Raw genomic sequence first — 22,621 nt, forward strand, 5'->3', positions numbered from 1 at the left:
AGGTCAGGAGGTGATTAGAGGAAGAAGGTGGATGCCCCATCAGAGTGAGTGCCTGGCTCTTTAGAGCAGTTATGTAACAGGCAGCAATCATGAAAGCCAAGGGGCATGGAGGGAAGAGACAGCGGTCAGCAGAGGTCATGGTCTTCTCCATAATGTGGGACTGTGTGTGTGTGTGAGCGTGTGTGCACCTCTGTGGCAGACTGGGAGCTGTTCTTGAGATAACAGAGATAGCAGGCCGTGAGCTCTTTTTAGCAATAACTTGGTGGCTGGAAATAGAAAATTGGTGTCTATAGCTGGGAAATACTCTTTTCAGATACCATGTGGAGCAGTAGTTCTCAGAGTGTGATTCCTGAATCCCGAGCAGCAGCATCACTGGGTGGGTGTTTGAAACGCAAGTTCTTTGATCCCACCCCAGACCTACTAGACCTTTGTGGGGTCTTGGGGTTGGAGCCCAAGCACTCTTGTGTTTAAACTGTCCCTTTTCCCCAGCAATTCTCATATGCTAAAGCCAGAGAAACACTGACCCTAGAAATAATCTCCTGATCATCGCCCAGACCATCACTCTGATTAGAAAGATGGTCTCGGGGTCTTTAAACCTAGATTACATCCTGGCTCTTGATTCGTCTTTATTCTGAGGCTGAGTGTGTCCAGATCAGAAGGAGTAGGTGTGTCTGGTCAGATGCCCTTTAGTGAAAAAGTATCTATGGTTTATGGATAAGTGACAGAGGGTTAACTAATACCTTTTTCTAAACCAGAATGTTAAAATATATATATATATATATATCTACTCAGAATATAACAGAGCAAATTCTATTGTGGGTTTTTTTGTGTTTAAGGAGATGTGTTGTAGCTTCCACTAAGATGCGTTTTATGAGCAATAAATACTACAGGCGTACACCAACGGTATTTTTCACTGACTCTTGATTTCTGTCTTTCGGATATCAAGTACAGTTCTGTTAGTACTAAACTTTGCATTTTGTCACTTTCTCTTTCCTCACAGCCTATTTATTGAGCTATAGAATAAAAACCAATGTTTTAGCATTTTACAATGCTCCGTATAATCTTTAGAAATACCTTGGATGTTGCAAAATAAGAGTTAATAGTCACGGTGTATAACTGCTGCTGCTGCTAAGACGCTTCAGTTGTGTCCAACTCTGTGCGACCCCATAGACGGCAGCCCACCAGGCTCCCCCGTCCCTGGGATTCTCCAGGCAAGAACACCGGAGTGGGATGCCATTTCCTTCTCCAATGCATGAAACTAAAAAGTGAAAGTGAAGTCGCTCAGTCGTGTCCAACCTGTAGTGACCCCGTGGACTGCAGCCCACCAGGCTCCCCCGTCCCTGGGATTCTCCAGGCAAGAACACTGGAGTGGGTTGCCATTTCCTTCTCTAATGCATGAAAGTGAAAAGTGAAAGTGAAGTCGCTCAGTCATGTCCGACTCCTAGCGGCCCCATGGACTGCAGCCCACCAGGCTCCTCCACCCATGGGATTCTCCAAGAGTACTGGAATGGGGTGCCATTGCCTTCTCCGAAGTGTATAACTACTAAAGGATAATTCTCAAATTGGAAGAAAATAAATTATCAGCTATAGATAATTAGATGTGTGAAAATTTGGGGATTGAATACATGAAGGCCCTTTCTATGATTTAAGGATTCCAAGTGTGAAACAGAAGACCCTGGATTCCAGATTCTTTTAGCTTAACTAGATTTGAGCTATCCTAGTATGAGCAACTCTAGAACATACGATGAGTGGATTTACCAAGTTCTAAGTAGATAATCCACATTAAGTATCCTTTCAGTATACTTTCTGGCTAAAAGTTTTTAGTTTCCCAAGGAAATGATTAGAACTCTGGAACTTGTAGTCAGGAAACCTGAAATTTAATCAAGACTTTACTACAAATAAATTAAATTAAAAAAAAAAAGAAAGTTAACTGGAAAAAAAAAAAAAAGACTTTACTGCAGTCTGTAACTTTGGGCAACTCTCTTATTGACTTACTGGGCTTTAATTTTTTATATATGTGTCTGTCTTTTACTCTATAAGGTGATACTTGTTGGTTTAGATAAACAATGCCTGTTTTACCTCCACTGAAAGAAAAATAATTTTTACCAACATAATGGAAATCAGAATAAAAATAAGATGCAAACTAAATTTTTGAGCTAGATTTTGCTAATCTGGACAAATTTTATATGCCTTTTAATAATTTTTAATTATTTTAATTATAATCTTTCCAGAATCTGAATGTGCTTAGAAAAAAGAAACTACAGCAAATTAATTCTTTTAACTTAATAATAGAGAAGGTGATCTTTAAAGTTAGAATACGAGTTTCATGTTAGTTTTGGTTTTAAATAAACATCCTTGGTCAGGAACTTTTCTCAGTATGTTTCCCTGGTAAGCATGCTGAAAATGTTACTGCTTAGTTTGTAACATTTACATAAACTGGGTCACTAACTGACATTTTTGCATTTTCAGTTAGGTTATGGCTGCTTTCTTTTTTGTATTCTTAAATTGAAAAGTATAATCCTGTTTTTTCTTGCAGTGATCCATACGTGAAACTTTCACTGTACGTAGCGGATGAGAATCGGGAACTTGCTTTGGTACAAACAAAAACAATTAAAAAGGTAAGTGCCCATCCTTAATTAAACATCATTTAAGTCATAATTTAATCTGATTTAATTATGTCTTTGAGCTTTGTAGATGTTTTTGTTTTAAGCTGGCAGTATTTTTATTTTAAACCTCTCTTAGTATGAAATCTATAAATTCAGCAGAGATCAAACTTTTCAATATTAATCTAAGACACTGGTTTTGGCTTTTAGTTAAGTGCATGCATGGTCAGTCATGTCTGATTCTTTATGACCCCATGGACTCTGTAGCCCTCCAAGCTTCTCTGTCCATGGAGATTCTCCAGGCAAGAATACTGGAGTGGGTTGCCATTTCCTCCTCCAGGGGATCTTCCCAACCTAGGGATCACACCCAGGTCTCCTATATCTCCTGGATTGGCAGATGGATTTTTTTACTATAAAAGCGGTATTCAAAGAAGCATTGTTACCAGTAGCAGTTTTTTTCCCTGCAAAGAATAAAGCAAAACATGGATTTGTTCTTGTTGACTCGTTAGTTTATGAAAAGAAATTTAAAGCCATTTAAAATATATTTAATGAAATGGAGTGGCTTGTGGATTTGGTAGCAACAATGGGAATGGTTTAGCTTAAAACAGGTATTACCAAAGGAAGCAAAATACTTGCTTAGCTACATGGAAACAAATAAAAAATATTAACAATAAAACTGTATGTGTATGTGTGTATGTATGCCTCACTTTTCTAAATTTTACATGCATGAGCTCATTAGATTTGTTTCCATAATTATACCTTAATTCATATTTCCATGTTTTTATATGCATCTATAAAATACATTAGAACATAGATTTATATCTATACTTATATCTTAATACATCTACTTCATGTTTTTATATGTATCTGTTAAATCATATATTTACCCCCAAATAAATAAATACCCCAGAATATTCGGGGCATTTATTGAAGGTGCATGTTCTCTACCAAAAGTACTGTTCTTATCTGTGCTTCAGTAGTGTTTATGGATCCCCGTTATTTTTCCTTTCCTATCTTTGTGGGGTAAACAATCTAATACACCCAGTGATAAGCAATTCCTGGAGCGCGCGAGGGCTTTTAAAAAATGGTAACTCTTCCTGCTATTGTGCAGACGCCCGGGGTCTGTTGCCAGGTCATTTTGTGAAAGGAAGAGACAGCAGTCTAGCGTGTCTCCCACCTGGCATTCCGACTGGCCCTGAAAATCTGGAGAGTTTGGAGAGCAGGGGCCGGTATTTTGATGGGTGGGGAGGATTCCTGAGAAGGACGGAGGCCATTGTTCCCTGTTGGGCGCTGTCGCTGGGCGGGGGAGGCAGCCGGGGACCTGGTTGCCCGCGGGACGCAGAAGGAGCGGAGAACCGGAGCCGCGATCGGGGGGCACTGAACCGCGTTTCCTTCCGAGGCGAGGGCCCCCTCCTCCGCCCCACGGGAGAGGGCTGCGCTGTGTGCCCGGCTCGGTTAGTATTTCTGTGCGGCGCGGGGTGTTGAAGAACCGTTTGCATCATACTCTGCTCCTCGTGGGCGGGTGCCTGGCACTGCACGCGTTCTATGGCCTCACCTGTCTGCTCCCGACCCCACCTGTCCTCTGCCTCTCCCCCTCCGCGTCTCCCCGAAGTGGGTCTCCTGGCCCTCTGCAGCCCCCGCAGCCCCGAGCTTGCAAGCACCTCTCCCCTTCCTCCCTCTTGCTCGCGTTCACTCATTTCCATCCCAGGCTCCATCCGGAACTAGAAGCGTGAGCCCCTTTTATTTAGGGTTAGATTTCCCCCTTGAGCTGTGGGTGTCGAAATTGCTGACTCTTTTTTTCTTTAATGCCATTTCAGTGTTGTATACATCCTATGCTTGTTTTTTATGATGCTTTGTGTTGTTATTATTTTGCTGTTTCTTGCACTAGTTTTTACAGAAAGATAGATGAATAAAGGCAAATATCATTCTAACTTAAAAAATCTCTGTAGTCCTTGGTGAGGGGGTGATTTTTCAGTCTCATTTTTACATACAGTTTTTGAGAGATGTGTTCATTTCAGAGCATAATGCTTGTCCAAATGCACAAACACATGTGTATATGTAGTCTTCCAGAGGATGTATGTTTATGTGGATTGCCAGGCAGATAGATGGGTGGATGGATGGATGGATGGATGGGTGTGGATGGACAGAGAAGAGGATTGAAGTACATCGGTAGGTGAATATTTGTAAACCTAGTTATTTAGGGAGAAAGAGTTCACTTTCGGTTTATAACGGGCAGTTTTTGCATGTTATATAATCTGATCATCAATATTGTTCTTTATAAAATAGTCTTTAGATTTCAGTATTTGTGTAAATAGTGAATACCGTCACCCTTCTGCCACCTGCTTCATGATTCTCCAAAACAGATTTGTAGCAGGTTGAGGGAAGTGAAAAAAGTCCATTTCTTCTTTATTGAATAATTATATCAATGTTAATTTCTTGAAGAATATCTTGACTTTCATGGTGATGGCTCTTTGTAGGCGTCTGACATTATTCTTTCTTGTTGATGGCATGAAATTTATGGTTTCTTATCCGTTTCATACACACATCCCCTCCCCATCTAGTTTGGTGTATAGAATAGTCTCAGATAACTTAAGTGCTTCTTTAATTGCCATTTTGAAAATCTCTTAGCTATGTTTTTAGTGAAAAAAAAAAAAGTTTAAGCAAATATGTGGACTGCACTGTACCAGTAACTGTTAACGTTCCAAAGACTGTAAAAGAAATTACAAGATGATTTCTCTTCCAGACGCTGAACCCAAAGTGGAATGAAGAATTTTATTTTAGAGTAAGTTTTTCTTTTCTTGGGGTGAGGGATCATAATTGTTATTGATAACTAGATTGATATATTATCTCAACAGACTCAGTTACAGCTACTAAATTTTTATTGAGATTCCTTTTAAGATGAGAAAAGGTTGGGTAGCTTTCTAGTGTATCCCAAATTTTTAAAAGCTATAACTAGTGGTAACAAAATCTGGACTTGTTTCATTTGGGGATCTTTGAGGGAAACAAAAAGAAAGTTATCCAAATAGCAAAGTTTAGCTTTCCTATGCAAATTTTTCTTTAAAAAATAAAGTAAAATTAAAACAGTAGCTTAATTGTTTCAGTGAGGTATAAGCTCAATAGAAGCAGCATGATTAAAAAGAAGCCTGAAATTTACTAATCACGTTCCAATTTGGAAAGAAAATTTTTACAATTCAGATATTAAGTGTGAGCATATGTGTGTAATATAAAACTACATCTGAAGTTTAAATATCACCAAATTAGGTAAAATTTCCTCAACCTTTTATATTTAATATCTAGAAGAGCTACATGTAGAAATGACTGAATTCTGTAAATTAATGGAAATTACTTTTCAGTGAGTTTATGTGGTCATTGCTTTTTTTTTTTGGTATTAAAATTTTGAAACTATTAAGCTGCTCAGTTATTTAATGGAAAGTATGTTTTTTTCTCTTCAAGATGAATTAATTTTAATTGTCTGAATAGCTGTGTTATTAAAAATACTCTACCTCCAGAAGTATTCTAGATAAGATCTTCTGAGTGGTATAGATTCCCAAAGCACAATATTGCCATTAGACTGATGATAATGGTCCTGATTTCTTCCTTTCAGTCACAACAGTATTTTATATATTTTATGTGCTCCGAACATAGATCACTATATATGACATCTGTTTTCTATTATGTTCAGAGCTAAAATATGGCATTGATATTTGAATACTTGGTAAGCTCCTATGTCTAGCCTCTACTGAAACTGAGGGACACACGGGCTTGTACACTGTTTCACTACCAGATACATTTTTAAATTACTTTGTGAAAGACCGAAAATGTAATGGAGGCAGATAGGTGTTATTGGCCCGTAACTCACTCTCAGATACAGCTTTCCACTTGTAATACTCCAAACTACTTAGACGTCTTTCAGTTTGCGGGAAACAAAAATTAATTAAACACCTTGGCCACATTTCTAAAAATTTTAGTACATTCAAGATATTTTTCAAGTTATATTAGTCCTAAAGATACGTAAACTTGATTTGGCAGGGGGAGGGGGGCACATTTAACAACTTCTTTGTCCCGTTCATTGAACAGACCTTTTTTGAGTGCCTACTGCATCCCAGCCCCTGTCACGGCGTGTGGACTCACTGGTCCACTGAGCTTTCAAACAGACACTACCCACCCTCCGCCCCGCCCCCGGCCAACCTGCTTGCTCCATCACCAGGTTAAGAGCAAGCCAAGGGGTCAGGAGCACAAGCCGTGTTCTTTCCTTCACTTCTCCCTTCTGAGACAGCTGAGGCTTAGTGATGGGAGACCTGGGTCCCATCCCCAGCTCTGCCACTGACAGCCCTTCTGACCCTGGAGAAGCCATCCGAGGATTCACACTCCCCACGGGCTCTGCTAGTGAGAGAGGAGTCCTTCCTGAGGAAGGTCATTTCCAGGATTTATGTACAGTGATAGAAATGAGAACGTGTTGCACCTGACACTTGGGTCTGAAGAACGATTCCTGCTATTTCAGTGAGGTTTGGGGAAAGAGACAGAAAGAAGCAAAAAGACACCAAAAGCCCAGGGTCTCTGACACTGACCCTGCCATTGCTGGAAGAGGGGCTATCTTTTATTTCTCTTTTCTCTAATGGCTCCAAGCGTGGGCTCTGTAGACACTTGGGCCAGGCCTGGTGGAGCTCCTGGTTGCCCTGCATACTAGCTGTGGGCTCCTGGGCAAGTTACTTTACCCTCCTGGTCTCAACTCCTCATTTGTGAAATTGGAGCAACAGTTGTATACATCACAAGGGTGCTTTGAGAATAAATGGGACATATGTTTTGCTATTTAATAAGGAGATGGTGCCTAAAAAGCGTGCACACAGCGGTGAATACTGCCTTTTACTATTTCCTTCATGACTTTTGATCGTTGCCTAAGAAATTTTCTCAGGCGTAGACCTTGATGAGGGCGTAGCCTTGGTGTACAGGCATGAGGGTGCCTTTTCAGGGCAGGTTTAGGAACTGTTAAAAACCATTTAGAAGTATCCTTTCTTATGTTAGAAAAGCAGCGCTTCAAGCCATTTTCTTCTGATATGTCTAAATATTAGGCATGGAATAATATAGAAGTCAATAATAGAAAACTTTGATGGAAGAGCAGGTTGTTTACACTGTACAGTTGATCTGAGTGCATTATAAAGTATTTTATTCTTTCAGTCCCTTACTTCATTCCTTGGAATTATTTCTGCCCATTTAAAACATATTGTTTCTGTCCCTTATTAGGTAAATCCATCTAATCACAGACTCCTGTTTGAAGTATTTGATGAAAACAGACTGGTAAGTGGGTCCTAATCTTTAATTTTGGCTTCATTTTTTAAAAAAAACTGAATATTTTAGAGCACCGTACTTTAGGAATCTGTATCTATGTTGTACTTCTGTCGGTATACATGTCCCTCAAAAAGACCATTTTTGTCCCATTACTAGCTGAATGTTCATAATGATCAAGGCCATCACTCATGTAAGTGACCCTTCCAGGGTTTTTATGTATAAGGCAAACTGTGTGATTGTGACACGTTCAGTATCAAATCTCTTTGGGAAAACAAAAATCTAATTAACAGTATACAGCAAAAAGGTAATATATTTAATAGGTAAAATTAAAAAGTATTTTAATTGAAAGTATCTTCAAAGAACCAGAGATATGCCTGAGGCATCAGTTTGCTGCAAATAACGTTTTATATAGATTGATGGTAGGTAGCTGTGTATTCTGTGTGTGTGCACAGGTATGTAACTGATACAACTTAGATTTCATTTTAGAAATGCAATTTCAGAAGCAAATCTGGCTTTAAGTACTTTGCCAGAATTAACTCCCTAGAATGTATACAGCAAGTACTCAACAAGGCAAGGTTTGCAACTATGAAAATGAATATTATCATGATACATACTAACTTTTAATGTACTCTCAGAAGTGGTATTGAGTTGACCATAAAGTTTGTTCAGGTTTTCCTGTAAGATGTTATGGAAAAACCTGAACAAACTTTTGGGCGAACCTTACATTATAAGTGAATGTAGTTGTTGTACACAAATCTGCTTTTGAGTTCCTGAACTCAATGTCCTGAAACTTAATGTCCACTCATCCCTCAGTCTCCATGGGGAGCCTGGTACCGTGACTCCTGCAGATACCAAAATCCAAAGACCCTGAAGTCTCTAATATAAAATGGTGTAATATTTGCAGATAACCTAAATGCATTCTCCTGTATGCTTGAAATTTATCTCTAGATTACTTACGATACCCCAATACAGTGTAAATGCTATGTAAATAGTTGCCTGTATGAGGCAAATTCAAGTTTTACTTTTTGGAACTTGTTGGAATTACTCCCTTTCCTCAATATTTTTGATTCACGGTTGGTTGAATCCATGAATGTAGAACATAGATACAGAGGTTTAACCATATATTATTTGCTTAAAATAAACGTCCTTATGAACCCTTCTTTTTGCAGAATTCAACTGGAACTACTTGAATAGCTTGAGTTTTATAGAATATTTGATCTGAAGGAGACTTATAATATCTCATTTAATGTCCTGTCCTTGCAAATGAGAGCACTGAGGTCTAGAGCCCTTATGTAATTATGTAACTGCTAGTCTCTTAAGTCTCGGGCCAGTGGTGGTGAATTTGTCGTTGTTCAGTCGCCAAGTCATATCCATCTCTTTTGCAGCCCCATGAACTATAGCCTGCTAGGCTCTTCTGTCCATGGGATTTCTCAGGCACGAATACTGGAGTGGGTTGCCATTTCCTTCTCCAGGGGATCTTCTGAACCCAGGGGTCAAACCCACATCTCCTACATTGGCAGGCAGAGTCTCTACCGCTAAGCCACCAGGGAAGCCAGTGTTGGAGAACAGCCAAGCCTTAACCCTTAGCATGGAACTTGGGAGCATATTTGATCTCCTGTGCCTGGTATCACTCTCCAAATTAGAAAATCAAAGATGTTGGCCCACCATCCTGATAGCTTTTTCTATTAAAATATGTGGATTTTCTGTGGCTTTGCATCGAGCTTGACATTTTATACCTTAGGTGACACTTAGTAGTACTGAATGGCTAAATCACTTCTGCTCTGTGTGTGAAATTATTTTCTTGTTAAATCCAGTGAGAAATTCTGCTTGAGAGTACAGTTCTTGGCACTCCATCTCTTATCCAGAAAACACTGAATTCAGCAAACGTTCAGTGAGTAACAGTAAGTCCCTGGAGATATACATGCAGCCACAGACTAATTCTTCCTTTCTCATTTATTGAGTATAATAACACTTGAAGGTGAAGAAAGGGTCAACACTGTGGAAAAATTGCCTCCTATCAGATGGATTCTAACTCATTATTTTCCTTCTACTAAAAGAAATACACTGTAAAAATTTTTGTTTTCCATTTCCATTATCTAAAAGAATGACTGGAGATGGCCTTGCCATGAGCCCTAAACTAGAGTTTCAAGCCCAAAAGGGCTTTGAGTGAATGCCAAGCTCTAAGAAACCCCACGTGAATGCAAACTTTATCTGAAAGATTGTGCTTTATGTACCGAGCTTTGCCCCAGGCCCTCGGCAGTGTTGTTACTGTGCAGTGAATGCTGCTGCTGGTGGCTTTTTCTTTGTTGGCTATTAATCCGGCTAAGACAGTACGTGACTGTAGCGGTGCTTGGCAGTTTTCGCGTTAAACAAACTGGCTTCCATTTCTCTCATAGAGATCATTTTTGGCATTTAAAACCCATGCCTTTAGAAAACAGGTCTGAATGCGTGTAAACACAGGGTTAATCCTCCACACCCTGGACTCCAGGGCTGCTGACAGAGCCATGCTTTGCGGATTTTAAAATAAACTTTGTCACCCTTTGCAGCTTGGTATTCCCCCTTTGCCCCCCATCATTTTTTTTTTATTCCCTCCTAAATAAACCTCTTTTTTAAAATAACTGATGTTTCTGGCTCACAGAAAAGAGTATGTTTAAAGCACACAGAATATATCCAAATTAGCTACAAGTCCGATGACAGTTTTTTGAACATGGACTTTCACTTTTATTACTTAGGTCCTTTCTGGCCCTTCAAAAGTAACAAGATTCTCTGTTTGTAACCCAACTGGGGTGATACTGCTGACTTCTTACTGGAAAACAGTCAGCTCCAGGCAGACTTTTTTTCTGCATGGTATTTAAGTTAATTTATTACAAAAGCCACAAGCAACACACTTCTTCAACTGTCTTTCCCTTTTTTTTTTTTTTTTGAGTGGGGGGATGTTGTTTTTTCTGCTATCTGGCATACAGGGGGGAATGTCTTCTCCAGCTGGGTTCCTTTCCTCTGGCACTGCCGTATCTGAGAATCATATTATGTGTGAGATTGTGTCCCCCGCCCTCCCCATCTTTCAAATAAAAAACATGTGGTGGTAGCCAGAGGCAGACCCCAACTGGCAGTGAGTTGTTCGCCCCCCTCCCTCCACTCAGCTATTTTGTTACTTGTAGATCATGTTCTAATTATTTAACGTTAAAGGGACACGCATTCTGTGGGGTGTGTAATCATATTTATAGTACGTTTTATTAGTTTGCATTCCATCGTGGTAGTGTGGTGATATCATATGTAAGAGGGGCACGTAACATCCGATTGCTCCTGAAAGGGCTTTCCTGCAGCCCCTGCAATTTCACTTGTCACTGTTGGGTTCGATGGGAAGGGGGTTCCTCTGTGTGCTTCTGCCTTGGGTGCCAGTTCTCTCGCATCGGTGAGACAGCGCCCGGGTGCCCAGCTTGGTTTGGAAAGAACTGTCCAGGGAGCGCGCTGCACTGAGATTTATAGCCGCATGGCTCGGACTCTGTTTGCTGCCTTAGTCAGCTGTGAGAGCTCCCTGCTGGGGCCACTCCTGTCTGATGGAAAAGCAGCAGCTGGGAAGGTGCTGTTTCAGGCTCTTGCTGTTTAAAAAAAAAAAATGAGAGCGAGAGGGGGAAGAAAACTCCACTAAGTCCAGAAGCTGGCATTGGAGAGGGAGACCGCGGTCATGTGGTTCCGGCCACCCTACCCTCTGTCACAGTGCGGATGAGAGCTTTCTGCTCTTATCCAATCATGCCTGGAATGCCGCTTGCCACTTGGGTTATTTCTGCTATCTGCCGCCCTTGGTGCCGCAGTGCTCACGCTTTGGCAGATGGAACGCTTTTCCTTGGAGTTCGTGTCTTTGGGGTTTGACTGCTGGCAGCGCCAGGCCTGTTGTTGCCGCTCGCCCTGTCCCTTCCTGGCCCTCTGGGCACCATGGCCCATCGGCTTCGGTTTCATTTTGGCTCCTGCCGCAGCAACACAGCCCCCGAGTCGGAGATCCTAGACCAGGAGGGAGAAGACGACTTTTTCATGGCATTCCACACGCTCCCGCGGCGGGGCGGCGCGGTCGCGCTGGCCCCGAGCGGAGCGCAGGACGCGGGCCTGCGGGGAGGCGTGGGCGCGCTCAAGCGCAGCACATCCATGTTCATCCCGCAGCTGCTGGGCCCCGTGGACTCGCGGCCCACGCGGAGCTCGTCCGTGCAGATCTCGCTGCAGCGCAAGGCGGCTGACGGCGCCCCCGACGACGGCGACACGGGCACGGAGCCGCCGGGGGAGCCCCCGGAGGCCAAGAGCCTCGACGACGGCGGCGGCGGCGATGGCTCCCCTCCCGGGGGGCCCGGGGCTCCAGGCCCGCAGCTCAACGGCACGTGTGGCCGCCGCCGAGCGCCGGGCCCCGACGGCCGCGAGGAGGCCGAGCTGCCGGCCGTGCGCGTCCAACACCGCGCGTCTAGCGCCGATGTGCGCCCGGTGAAGCTGATGCCCTCGGGAGCCGAGGGCCAGGCTGGGCCCGCAGCGGCGGCGCCCGAGCCCAGGCGCTGGTCCCTGCAGCACGTTCCAGATGCTTCTGGAAGCTCCGGGAAGCGCTGCTTTGTCTTCCAGCTGCAGCAGCCGCCAGCCAGTGGCGGCGGGCCCGCGCCGAGCGGCGACTTCAACTTCGGCTTCACCGGCACCAAGGGGGACAGGTTGGTGAGGTATCCCCGAATCCGGCTGGAGAGGAGCAGCTCGTACCCCACGCAGCCCCGGGCTGAGCGCGGGAGTCCCCCGGAGGAGCGCGGCCACCCAGACCCGGAGGCGCCCCCGCGGGGCCGCAGGGTGGCTCCCGATGCCCACAGGACCGAGGCGGTGGCCGAGAGGTCACCACAGGGCCAGGGCTGCACGTTTAAGATCAGGCAGGATCAAAACGCGGGGCAGCAGCACTTCAGAATCCTCGTGACTCGGGGGCCCGAGGAAGCCCCCCAGAGTCCCGAGGAGGACGCCGCAGCGGCCGGCCCGGCTTCCACGGGAGCCGGCGCCCCGGTAAGTGAGCCTGCGATACCGTATGTCCCCACGAGGAAGGGGCCGATTCTAGCCCAGCAGGCGTATTCTGCAGCGGAATTAAAATAAACAACATCCTCCTCCCTTCAGGGACTTTCCCTGCTTTGGGCCAGAGTAACTTCGTGTGTTTGGCCGGGTTCTGGGTCCACGATTTGTGGTCCCGCCTTTGGTAGAAGTCCATGAAACTAGTTAGCCGATTTTAGAAAATATCGTAGCCTTAGGTCTTCAAAGTCTCATAACTCTGTTTTGAAAAATCCAGACAACCCTTTCCCCCGTTTCCCTCCCTTCTCAATAAAAGACTTTTTAAGATGTCATTACTTTTTGAGTTAATGTGCAGTGCCCCAGCGTGTTGACGTTGGAAATGCGTTAAAAAGCTGCTTGCAGATACAAGCTGTGAGGACACTCACGTTTAAAAAATAATCCTTTCTAATCCAGGTGAGAGAATCTCAGGTTAAATGTGTCTGGTTGCTTCATAATTAAGCATATGTCAAGTTGGACCCATTCTTCCTCATGGCCTTTTAGCTGTACAGGACCGGCCCTGGTTGTATAATGTATTGTCTTTGTGGGTTTGTTGGGTTTTTTTTTTTTTGTCCCATTAAGTTATAGTGAACAAAGGTAGCCACAGTTGTGGGCCGGGAGGAAATGTGTCTTTGAAGCAGATTGGCCTGTGAGGCCAAGGTGAGGGGAAACTGCTGGGGGCTTGTTAATGGTCAGACTGTGCACCCCTGCAATTGAACACTGCCCACTCGAGTGTCTAAACTGGGCTGCTGTACATAGAATAGTTAAGTGCCCAGCCTCCAGCTGTGGAAACGGAAGCCCAGCAACAGATTTTGGCCTTCATTGCTCCTGTGTTCTTGCTCTCTCCCTTTCAGTGAAATGGAGTACAGACAGACAGCTGCTAACTCCACCAGGCAAATGATGACTCTGCAGCTTTCATAGTTGGTCATGGGATGCAAAGTTTCACCAGTTAGCTTTCTTTTACTACTAATCACTAGCCACGTGCTTTATTTTTTTCCAAAGGACAAGCTCCTTGTATTCTGAGTTGGGGTTGTTTTCCTTGAATTTCCTCCGACGGCTGGATTTCAGGATATGGCAGTGAAATGTCTGGGAGACTTTGTGTTTGGTTTCAGTTGGGAATTGCGACTTTTCAAAGTGGATGACTGAGTTTGGCTGTGGAACCGTATCATCTTTTATTATTTTGTGTCGAGAAATACTTTTGGCCGTATGAGTAAGTTTTATCACTGATCCATTGTTGTCTTTCAGTATTTTGAAGGCATATAATCAGGTGCTAAATGTCAATATATTTTTCTTGTTAATATAACTTTATAACTGTTAATGTAACCGTTTCTTCTTCTTTTCCCTTTTATACACCCTTTTCTTTTATTATCTCTAGCCCTTTCATTAGAAAATGCTGTATTTTTGGTCTGAACCAATACCGTTTTTATACAGTGGTACAGATTTCAACAAAATTCTGATAATAGCATCTAACCTTCATCCCAAGAAAGTACCATCACGACAGGTGTAGACTTCTTTGGGCAGCATATTTTCATGCTGAATTTGGACCACCTACCACGTGAATATTGACAACATGCATATCCTGAGTTTTGACAACTTATCAGACTTTTAAATCATTTTGCAGTTAGGTGTTGAGGACAAATGGATTTTTATAATTACAGTCTCATTTGGCTTGACGTTTCTCCCGGGATTAAAAAAACAAGTGGAACATACCAAACACTGTGTGTAATTTACATGCAAGGGCCATTCTAACTTTCAAGGGCTGTTAGAGTGGAAAATAAAATTTCTTCACATTTGGAAATGTAAGTTCTAGAATAAAGAGCTTTTTGTGGAAAGTAAGTTCCATCTAGAGCATAGTAGTTTTTATTTTCGAATTTGTATTTTTGTACACTTCTATAAATTTGTGAAGGGTTGGTAGGAAGCTGGCTTTTTCTTTTAAGTGAAAACTTGCTTCTTCGAGAAGCAAAAACAAAACTTGTCTCATAACAAAACTGTCGGCTCCATTCAACACTTTGTACGTGTTTCAAATGGGCAGGGGTGTTAAGTGTAGGCAGCAGCTGCCACGGCCTTATTTATCTTGAGGGAAAACATTCACTTGGGCGTCTACAGTCTGGCCGCCACCAAGCTCTTTTGACGTTTCAAATATCTGCTGCTTTGGACAGAAGGGCATTTCATTATTAGTTTACATGAAAAATCGATTACAGTCAGGTCTTTTGAATGATGTCAAAAATCTTTCTTGATGGGGAAAACCTTTCAAGATTCCTTTTGCGAATGTGCTCAGATGTCACGATCCATGCCTTAGACCTTATTACAAGGCTGTTTTGTTGAGAACTTTGCTCAGTGCCTCCCAGACATCCTGTCATGACTGTCACGAAGAAATTTAAAATGCAACATGATTGTAAAAAAAAAAATGCTAATCAGATTCCAGGGACCTCTTGTGAGCCTTGATTTTTTTTTTTTTTCTACCCAGTCTGTGAAGCAAGACAGAATTGATTTTTTTAGAGTTATTAGTTACCATGTTACAATATTTCAAAATGCTGATACCTTACCAGTTTACTTTGTACATTTTAATGGTTATTTAGTGAATAATTTAGTTACTTTCTTGAATTAGTGTTTTGGGTTCCTCCTAACTGCATGATAGTGACTCTGAGGCAGAGGGATCCTGTTTATCAGGGTTTCTGTGCCCTTGCTCGATGCCTTCGTGCATAGCAACTGCTTGGCTCTGCATCCTGCAAGTTTCAGGAGCCGGTTTTCTAATCCCATTAATAATGTCATTACATGTTTAAGGTCCACCGTGTATATAACATCACACTGAGTCCTTGGAAAGTTTCTGGGACTCTCTGTTTCTTGCTGACACAGAATTCAAAATGTAAACAGAGATCAAAGGGCCGGGGGGCGGGGGAGAACACTTCTTCTGACACCCACTCCACACGCTACAGGGAAAGAGCGTGCTTTCTCTACTTCTTCCTGGGTTCTCTAAATTTCCCCCCATGCCCTTCCCATGGATACACATGTCACAGAAGCGGCATGGCAATCTTCTGTGATTCCCAATTCCTTTTACTGAATGGCAGAGGAATACCCCAGCTCTTTTTGTTTGGGGAGAATTTAGTTTAGGTCTCTTTTAGACAGGGCGATTTGACTCTACAGAACATTTTTGACTTTAGTATTAGTTGGTGTCTCCTTTTTACCTTAAAAGATTAATTCTAGGAAAATATGTACAAGCGTTAGTCCTTCAGTCGTGTCTGACTCTCTGCGACCCCATGGACTGTAGCCCGCCAGGCGCCTCTGTCCATGGAATTCTTCAGGCAAGAATCCTGGAGTGGGTAGCCATTCCCTTCTCCAGGGGATCTTCCCAACCCAAAGATCAAACCCAGGTCTCCTGCATTGCAGGCACATTCTTTCTTTATTTAAAAGCACCGCCACCACAGTGTAGCGGTTTAAAAAGTGGCTGGTCGTCCTTGCACTGACTTGGTCTCTGATCGGATTCTGTGAGGTTTTCTTTTCAGCGGTCTCGCTCAACCTGGTTGTATACAGCTGTGTTCCAATATTATGTAACTTGAAATTTACCTTAGAGGGATTAGTGAAAAGTGTACGTGATAATGTGTAGCTGTGTACACACGGAAACAAAGGGCTTGCGGGTGACACTCACATCTCTGTAGCACTTCACAATTGGATCAGTGCCGGCCTTTATTTCACTTAATATAACCATCCGACTGCCTCGCTCAGCTTTTCCGACCACCATATGGTAAAACTGTTGATTTACTGTTTCCAGTGAAGGTATGTGAAACTGTCATTAGGTGTGGTAACTAATGACACACACCTAATGTCAGTGTCACATTCTATCTACCATTTTTTGTATCTATGTAGAATGGGAATCTATAGCGGTTGCACAGAGTTGGACACGACTGAAGCGACTTAGCAGCAGCAGCAGGATGGGAATTTAAAAAATATGTTTATATCTTTGCACATCAAACACCTGTGTAGCAGCTCAGTGCTTTCTGTGATGTGACGTTTTAATGCTGAAGATTTTGGAGATGGCGGCTTCGATGGGTGCCTTGGAGCACTGGCCTAGTGGACTGGGCTCTGCAGATTCCTGACATGCCCCAGGAGGTGAGACTCCCTCTCTGAGCCTTCTCCCTTGTCAGTGAAAAAGGAGGCTAAAAACACCCAACTCGTGGGCTTATGGTGAGGTTCCAATGAGGCGCTGTGTTGGCCTTCTCCTTTGTTACCCACATCTCTGTAAGGTACAGATTGTTCCCCAAGGGAGGTAATTCGGTTGCTGTGAACAGTCGGGTTTTGATCACAGGGCGTTAGACACAGGGCCACAGAGACTGAAGGAACACCTGGAATCGTTTGCTTCGGTGACTGGCTTTCATCTCCCGTGTACTGTCATCTCAGCCTTCCCTAGTGTTTGCCCCTCTGATAGTCAGCGTCACAAGGCCTAACAGTGCCCTGCGGTGCCACAGGCCTTGAGGAGACTGCATTTAGATTGTCACTCTGCCTCGGACAACAGGACCTTTAATTGTGTTTGCGCGATTGAATTTTGAAACTTAAACATAGTTTTATCTGCTGGCATTTCAGACATGTTGCTGGTTTGCCATGTCGTTTTGGCTATGTATATGTGTGTATCTATCTATCTATATATATATATTTTTTTTTTTTTAAACCAGGCCATGTTTCCAGTTGTTTGTCTTTCCTTCTTATTGGCTGTGGCTTTTGAGCAGGAATCTAACGTTATCTGTACAAAATTTCCACGTTGTGTGGTTTACAAATGAGGGCAGTATTTGGGAATAGGCCTTATTGGATACTGCCTTTTAGAGGGTTTTCATAAACGCTGCAGCTGCTTCTCTTGGCTAAGCTTGGAGGCAGAGTTCTTCGGCATTGAACTAAAACTACAGTTTTATAATGCATGCTAATAAGAAAATTGTTATCTCAAAACTTCACAATACTGGAAGATATTTACTCCATGTAAGAATTACCTTAAATTTAATCAACGTTACGTGTCTCTGTATAGTTGATAGTTTAAAATTAATTGGGGCTAATCTAAATAGTCAATTCCCTGTAGCTCAGATGGTAAAAATTCTGAATAGGAGTCTGTGGAATTTGATCAAGCAGATTTTTTTTAATGAAAGTAATCAACTGCATTGATGCTGAAATGGATCAATGCCAGAAATACATTGTCCTTTTTAAACTCTAAGACATTTGCAAAAAATGAGGAAAAAGCAGGAATTCATGGAAGGTGCTGAAACTGTTGCTTGAATGCTCGAATACCAGAATATCTAAGTTTCCATTCTGAATGCCGAAAGCAGCTCAGGAAGCCCACTCCACAGTTGGCTGGTGATTACTGAGAGGCTTGGTAACCTGTCTGCAATCATCTAGTTCCCTTGATTCGTACCAGGCAGCCAAACAGTCCACGTCCTCCACAAGAGAGGACAGCAGTCTCCCCACGATGTACAGCCAGCTCCAGTTTAAGGTGAAAAAGGCCTGAGAGGACAGAGTGTTAAAAATATGCACTAAAATGTGTCGTTTAGGAGCTTGATGATTTTTTCTGGGCAGATGGAGATGGTGGAAAGATTTTCAGAAATAATCTCGACACAGTATGTATCACGGATGCATGATGTTTCCAATGGATTTTCCTTTTTAAAATCTCTTGTTTTTACTTATTTCGCTATCCTTCCTTGGGCAAGAGGGAATGGCAGTGAAATAGTGGGCTGCATGGTGGGCCTGAGTGAAATGGTGAGTGTCTTGCCTGTTTTGTGCTGTGTCCTGAATGGACTCCTCAGGGGTCTCCAGGCATCACCACATCTTAACAGGAAGTGTAGTCTTCAGGCTGCAGGATGAAGTAGATTGAATTTCACCAAGCCTGCTTTTTATACCCTGATCATTTTAGAACCAAGGGCTGTTCTGACACTTTGGACTAGACTGCTTCAAGGGAAGGAAAAGGTCATGGAAGTATCATCAATTGAGTTGAAAGGGACCCTGCTTTCTCTGGTTTGACTGTTGTGGCCACACTTGTGGTTTAGTCGCTAAGCCTTGACCAACTCTTGTGACCCCAGGGACTATAGCCCTCCAGGCTCCTCTCTCCATGGGATTTCCCAGGCAAGAATTACTGGCGTGGGTTGCCATTTCCTTCTCCAGGGGACCTGCCAGACCTAGGAACTGAACTCGGGTCTCCTGCATTGCAGGCAGATTCTTTACCGACTGAGCTACAAGTGAAGCACACTGTGGGCACACTTAGTGTTCAAATACTTGGTTTTGATTCCTTCAGGTGTCTGCCCCAACTATCTGTTCTTTAAAACAACTTGTTTATTTTTGTACTGAATATTATGAGCTATACATAGTAAGCAGAAAGTCCCTCCAGGCGGGAAAAGACCAGCGTTTCCCCAGGTGAATTTGCCTTTCAGAATTTACATAGCCTTCTTTTGGGGCTTCATTTTTATACATCAGGGCAAGTTAGGTGGCATTTACATCTCTCATCTAATAACTCTGAGGAATCTGCTTTTAATCCGTGATCTTTTGTTGCTTACCTTTTGCTGGGAGGTTCAGACAGGGTAAGGATGTCATTATATTGGGTATGTAAGGATTCAAATAGTTTGATAGATGTATGGTTTTTTATTCTTACTCTCTGTGGGATAATCCAGAACTGACAAACTTTTAAAATATATTTAATGACCCACATATGTCATCACTCATCCAGTTCCTTGAGTGACTTTTTAAAGCTTCATTATCATACTTGAGGGTTTTTTTTTTTCCCATTTTCTTTTAAAATACCCAGCTAGGTATTTGACTGTTCAAGGAGGACAGAAAAGCTGCTGTGGTCCGATTGTTTAAAAACTGAGCTGAGTAGAAAAGTCAAGATGGAGTAGAAAAACTGAAACACGTGTCCTGAGCTCCAGCTGAAGAACCTAGCGTGTCTTCACAGCAGAGAGGTTTTCAGGCTAGAAGGTCCGCTGTGGGGCTCTTCACTTTCCTAAGGAGTTGGGCTGGGTTGAACACTGCATACTAACAGCCTCGTTCTGGGTTCTTTATAGTACCTTTCTCAAGAGTAAAAGCACCTCAAGCTTAGTATCTGTTCAGTGTGCACTTCGTGATCATGCTTTTCCACTTGAAAAAAGAGATGCTTAATTGTAGTATAACTTTAAACACTTGAATGTAATTTCAGTATTTAAGTTTGTTAACCTCTTGTCTCAAATGGTAGAGAATCTGCCTGCAAGGGGACCCAGCTTCAATCCCTGGGTCAGGAAGATCCCCTGGAGAAGGACATGGCAACCCACTCCAGTGTTCTTGCCTAGAGAATTCCGTGGACAGAGGAGCCTGGTGGGCTTCACTCCACAAGGTCGAAAAGAGTCAGACATGACTGAGTGACTAATTTTCACTTTTTCACTTTCAGTCTCTTATGGTAGAAGCCATGTTTTGTTGTTTTCTTTTTAAAATCCTGATATAATAATCTACGTGTTCACATATATATTATGAGGATACCCAGATGCTGTAGCAAAGGACAAAGTGCGGAAAATCGTTTTATATAAACACAGTGTGCTTAAGGGCCCGCCTACACCCTTGGTTGAAATTATATTAGCAAGAGATGCTCCTGTATCCTGCAGTCCAGTGCTCTCCTTTGATGGGTATATGCAGCAAGGGTCGTGTTTTATTTTGTGTTTATCAACTTAGAGATGCGAGTTTCCTTAAGAATTATGTAGACCCTAACCCTAACCCTTCTAGTTTAAAGATGAGGAAACTGAGGGTGTTATTTTCACACTTGAGAATATTCTGTGTCTCACAAGCGTGCAGTAATTATCTTTGAACGTGCAGCGTGCGAAGCGCTGTGAGCAGTCTGTCGCCCGCTGCGTGTGGCGGGTACCAGTGCTTGCTTTGTGTGGGGTCTCCTGAGTCAGTGCTTCTGCTGGGCACACGTGCCTCATCTGAGCTGTCCTATCCGCTGAACAGAAAGTTCTACAGAACAGTCTTCCCAGCCTCTTAGAGTCCAACCATTAAGGCATGCTTATACATAGGACAGGACACTGTGGGTCATGATGGACAGAAGTGATGTCATGGAAGGGGAAGATCGGAACTAGATCTAGAAAGATGACCGGGATTTGTCTCAGTGGGTCAGCGGGAGGAGCCATGTTTTGAAAGACTGAAGGTAGAAACCACCAGTGATGTGATTTGAGTATTTGCCCAATAATTTTAATTCCTTGATCACAGTTAGCAAGTTTCAACCTGTTGTTTCTTAATGCCAACGGTTGTTAAAGAATTGGCAGGTGGGGGGGTGGGGGCGTGTGGTGATCAGCATGAATAATTCCTCTCTTGCCATCAAATGTGGAGTTGAGTGAATCCCTTCCTTTCCTACCTGCCTGCCTTCCACAGACCTATTCTGCCAGCACCTGGCTGGAGGTAGGAGGATGGGTGTGGAGGTGAACAGGGCTGAAGCGGGTGCAGAGGGACAGGGTGTCCAGGCCTCGAAGCCCATGGTGGTGGAGTGGGTGTCGTACGGAGGGAGGAGGCTGCTGACGGCAGGTGCGATCCTATTTACATCCTCAGGGCCCGCACCGGCTCCTGGACGGGGCCTGCAGGCGGAAAGAGGGAGGCCTCAGAGCTGCGCCCGTCCCCTTAGAGGATGGGCAGAGCCCCAACCTTGGCTGCGTTTCCTCTTCCAGAACCTTGGAACAGTCGTGCGTTTTCTCAGGCTGGTTAGTCTAGCCTCAGTTCTCAGACCGTCAGACCTGAGTACCGGAGACCGTCCCTGTGGTGGCGCAGGGCCTGGAAAATGGGAAGCATTTATTCTCCTTAAGCAAGTGTTCTTTCAAGAGGCTTTCTGCTGCCTGTGTCACAGCAGGATGTGGGTGGGTTTATTTTTTGCACTTTTGCACCAGGCAGTCTGCTCCTGATTTGCAGATTGCATTTATTGTAAGGCATATTGTCCATTGATGAATAATGTGTGGGCTGCAGAGCAGATCTGCAGCGTTTAAAATAGCTCGTTTAGCCTGCAGGCCTCACCCCCAGAGAGAGGCAGGCCTTTCAGAAGTCGTGTCCCGGAGCAGGGCTTGCTGCATCTGTTTTCCCCGGTTTCTGAGGTCATTGTTTTTGTCCTCTGGTTCATCGTGTGCTTCCTTGACAGACGGAGGCCTTGAAACACGGTCACAGCCTCGGTGCAGGGAGAAGATGTGAGCCCGGGAGAGCATTCTTAAGTCGCTGCTGAGGAAATTGATGCTCCTTTGTCCCAGCAACAGTTTCCCTGATAACATGGGTTGAAACAAAGGGAAATACCAAGCCCCAGTGTTTTGTGCTGACGTCCTGCCTAAGGCATCAGAAAGTGGCTCCTCATTTCTCGGAACCCACGTCTTCAGGCCTGTGCAGAGGTGCTGGGTTTGCCGAAGCCGATGGAGGCCTCGGAGAGTGGAAAGTTCCATTAGAGAGAGCGGGCCTGGGAACAGTGTCTCAGCCTCGCGACCAGGAAGGGGTCAGGGCCAGGGTACCAAGTGGTTCGGAGGCGCCTCCCTTAGGGAGCGGAGACCTGCAGTCCGCTGATCTGAGCTCCCAGAACCCTCCGGGCAGATAGTTTTTCCTTTTGAGCAGGTTTCTTATTTTGCCACATGAATGTGTTGCAACCTTGTCTCGGTGGCCAGGTGGCCTGTGCTGGAATGCTGGTGTGTGTTGCCAAGCAAAACAGATGCGGGAAGACTTCC

General features: G+C 43.7%; 1 protein-coding gene across 10 annotated transcripts in view; it reads left to right on the forward strand.

Moving 5' to 3' along the window:
* NEDD4L (neural precursor cell expressed, developmentally down-regulated 4-like, E3 ubiquitin protein ligase) overlaps positions 1 to 22,621 on the forward strand; it is a 381,718-nt gene that overhangs the window by 209,361 nt on the left and 149,736 nt on the right. For 3 of the 10 annotated variants that reach the window (XM_027525515.1, XM_027525516.1, XM_027525518.1), the window contains 3 exons: positions 2,537 to 2,618; positions 5,347 to 5,385; positions 7,845 to 7,898. In XM_027525515.1, the coding sequence (XP_027381316.1) occupies positions 2,537 to 2,618; positions 5,347 to 5,385; positions 7,845 to 7,898 (175 nt within the window). Of the gene's footprint in view, positions 1 to 2,536; positions 2,619 to 3,865; positions 4,058 to 5,346; positions 5,386 to 7,844; positions 7,899 to 11,628; positions 12,906 to 22,621 lie in introns of those variants that run through there. The other 7 variants (XM_027525514.1, XM_027525511.1, XM_027525517.1 and 4 more) reach the window with 6 other exon arrangements.

The sequence above is a fragment of the Bos indicus x Bos taurus genome, chromosome 24 (assembly GCF_003369695.1).
Source record: "Bos indicus x Bos taurus breed Angus x Brahman F1 hybrid chromosome 24, Bos_hybrid_MaternalHap_v2.0, whole genome shotgun sequence".
Taxonomy (NCBI): Eukaryota; Metazoa; Chordata; class Mammalia; order Artiodactyla; family Bovidae; genus Bos; species Bos indicus x Bos taurus.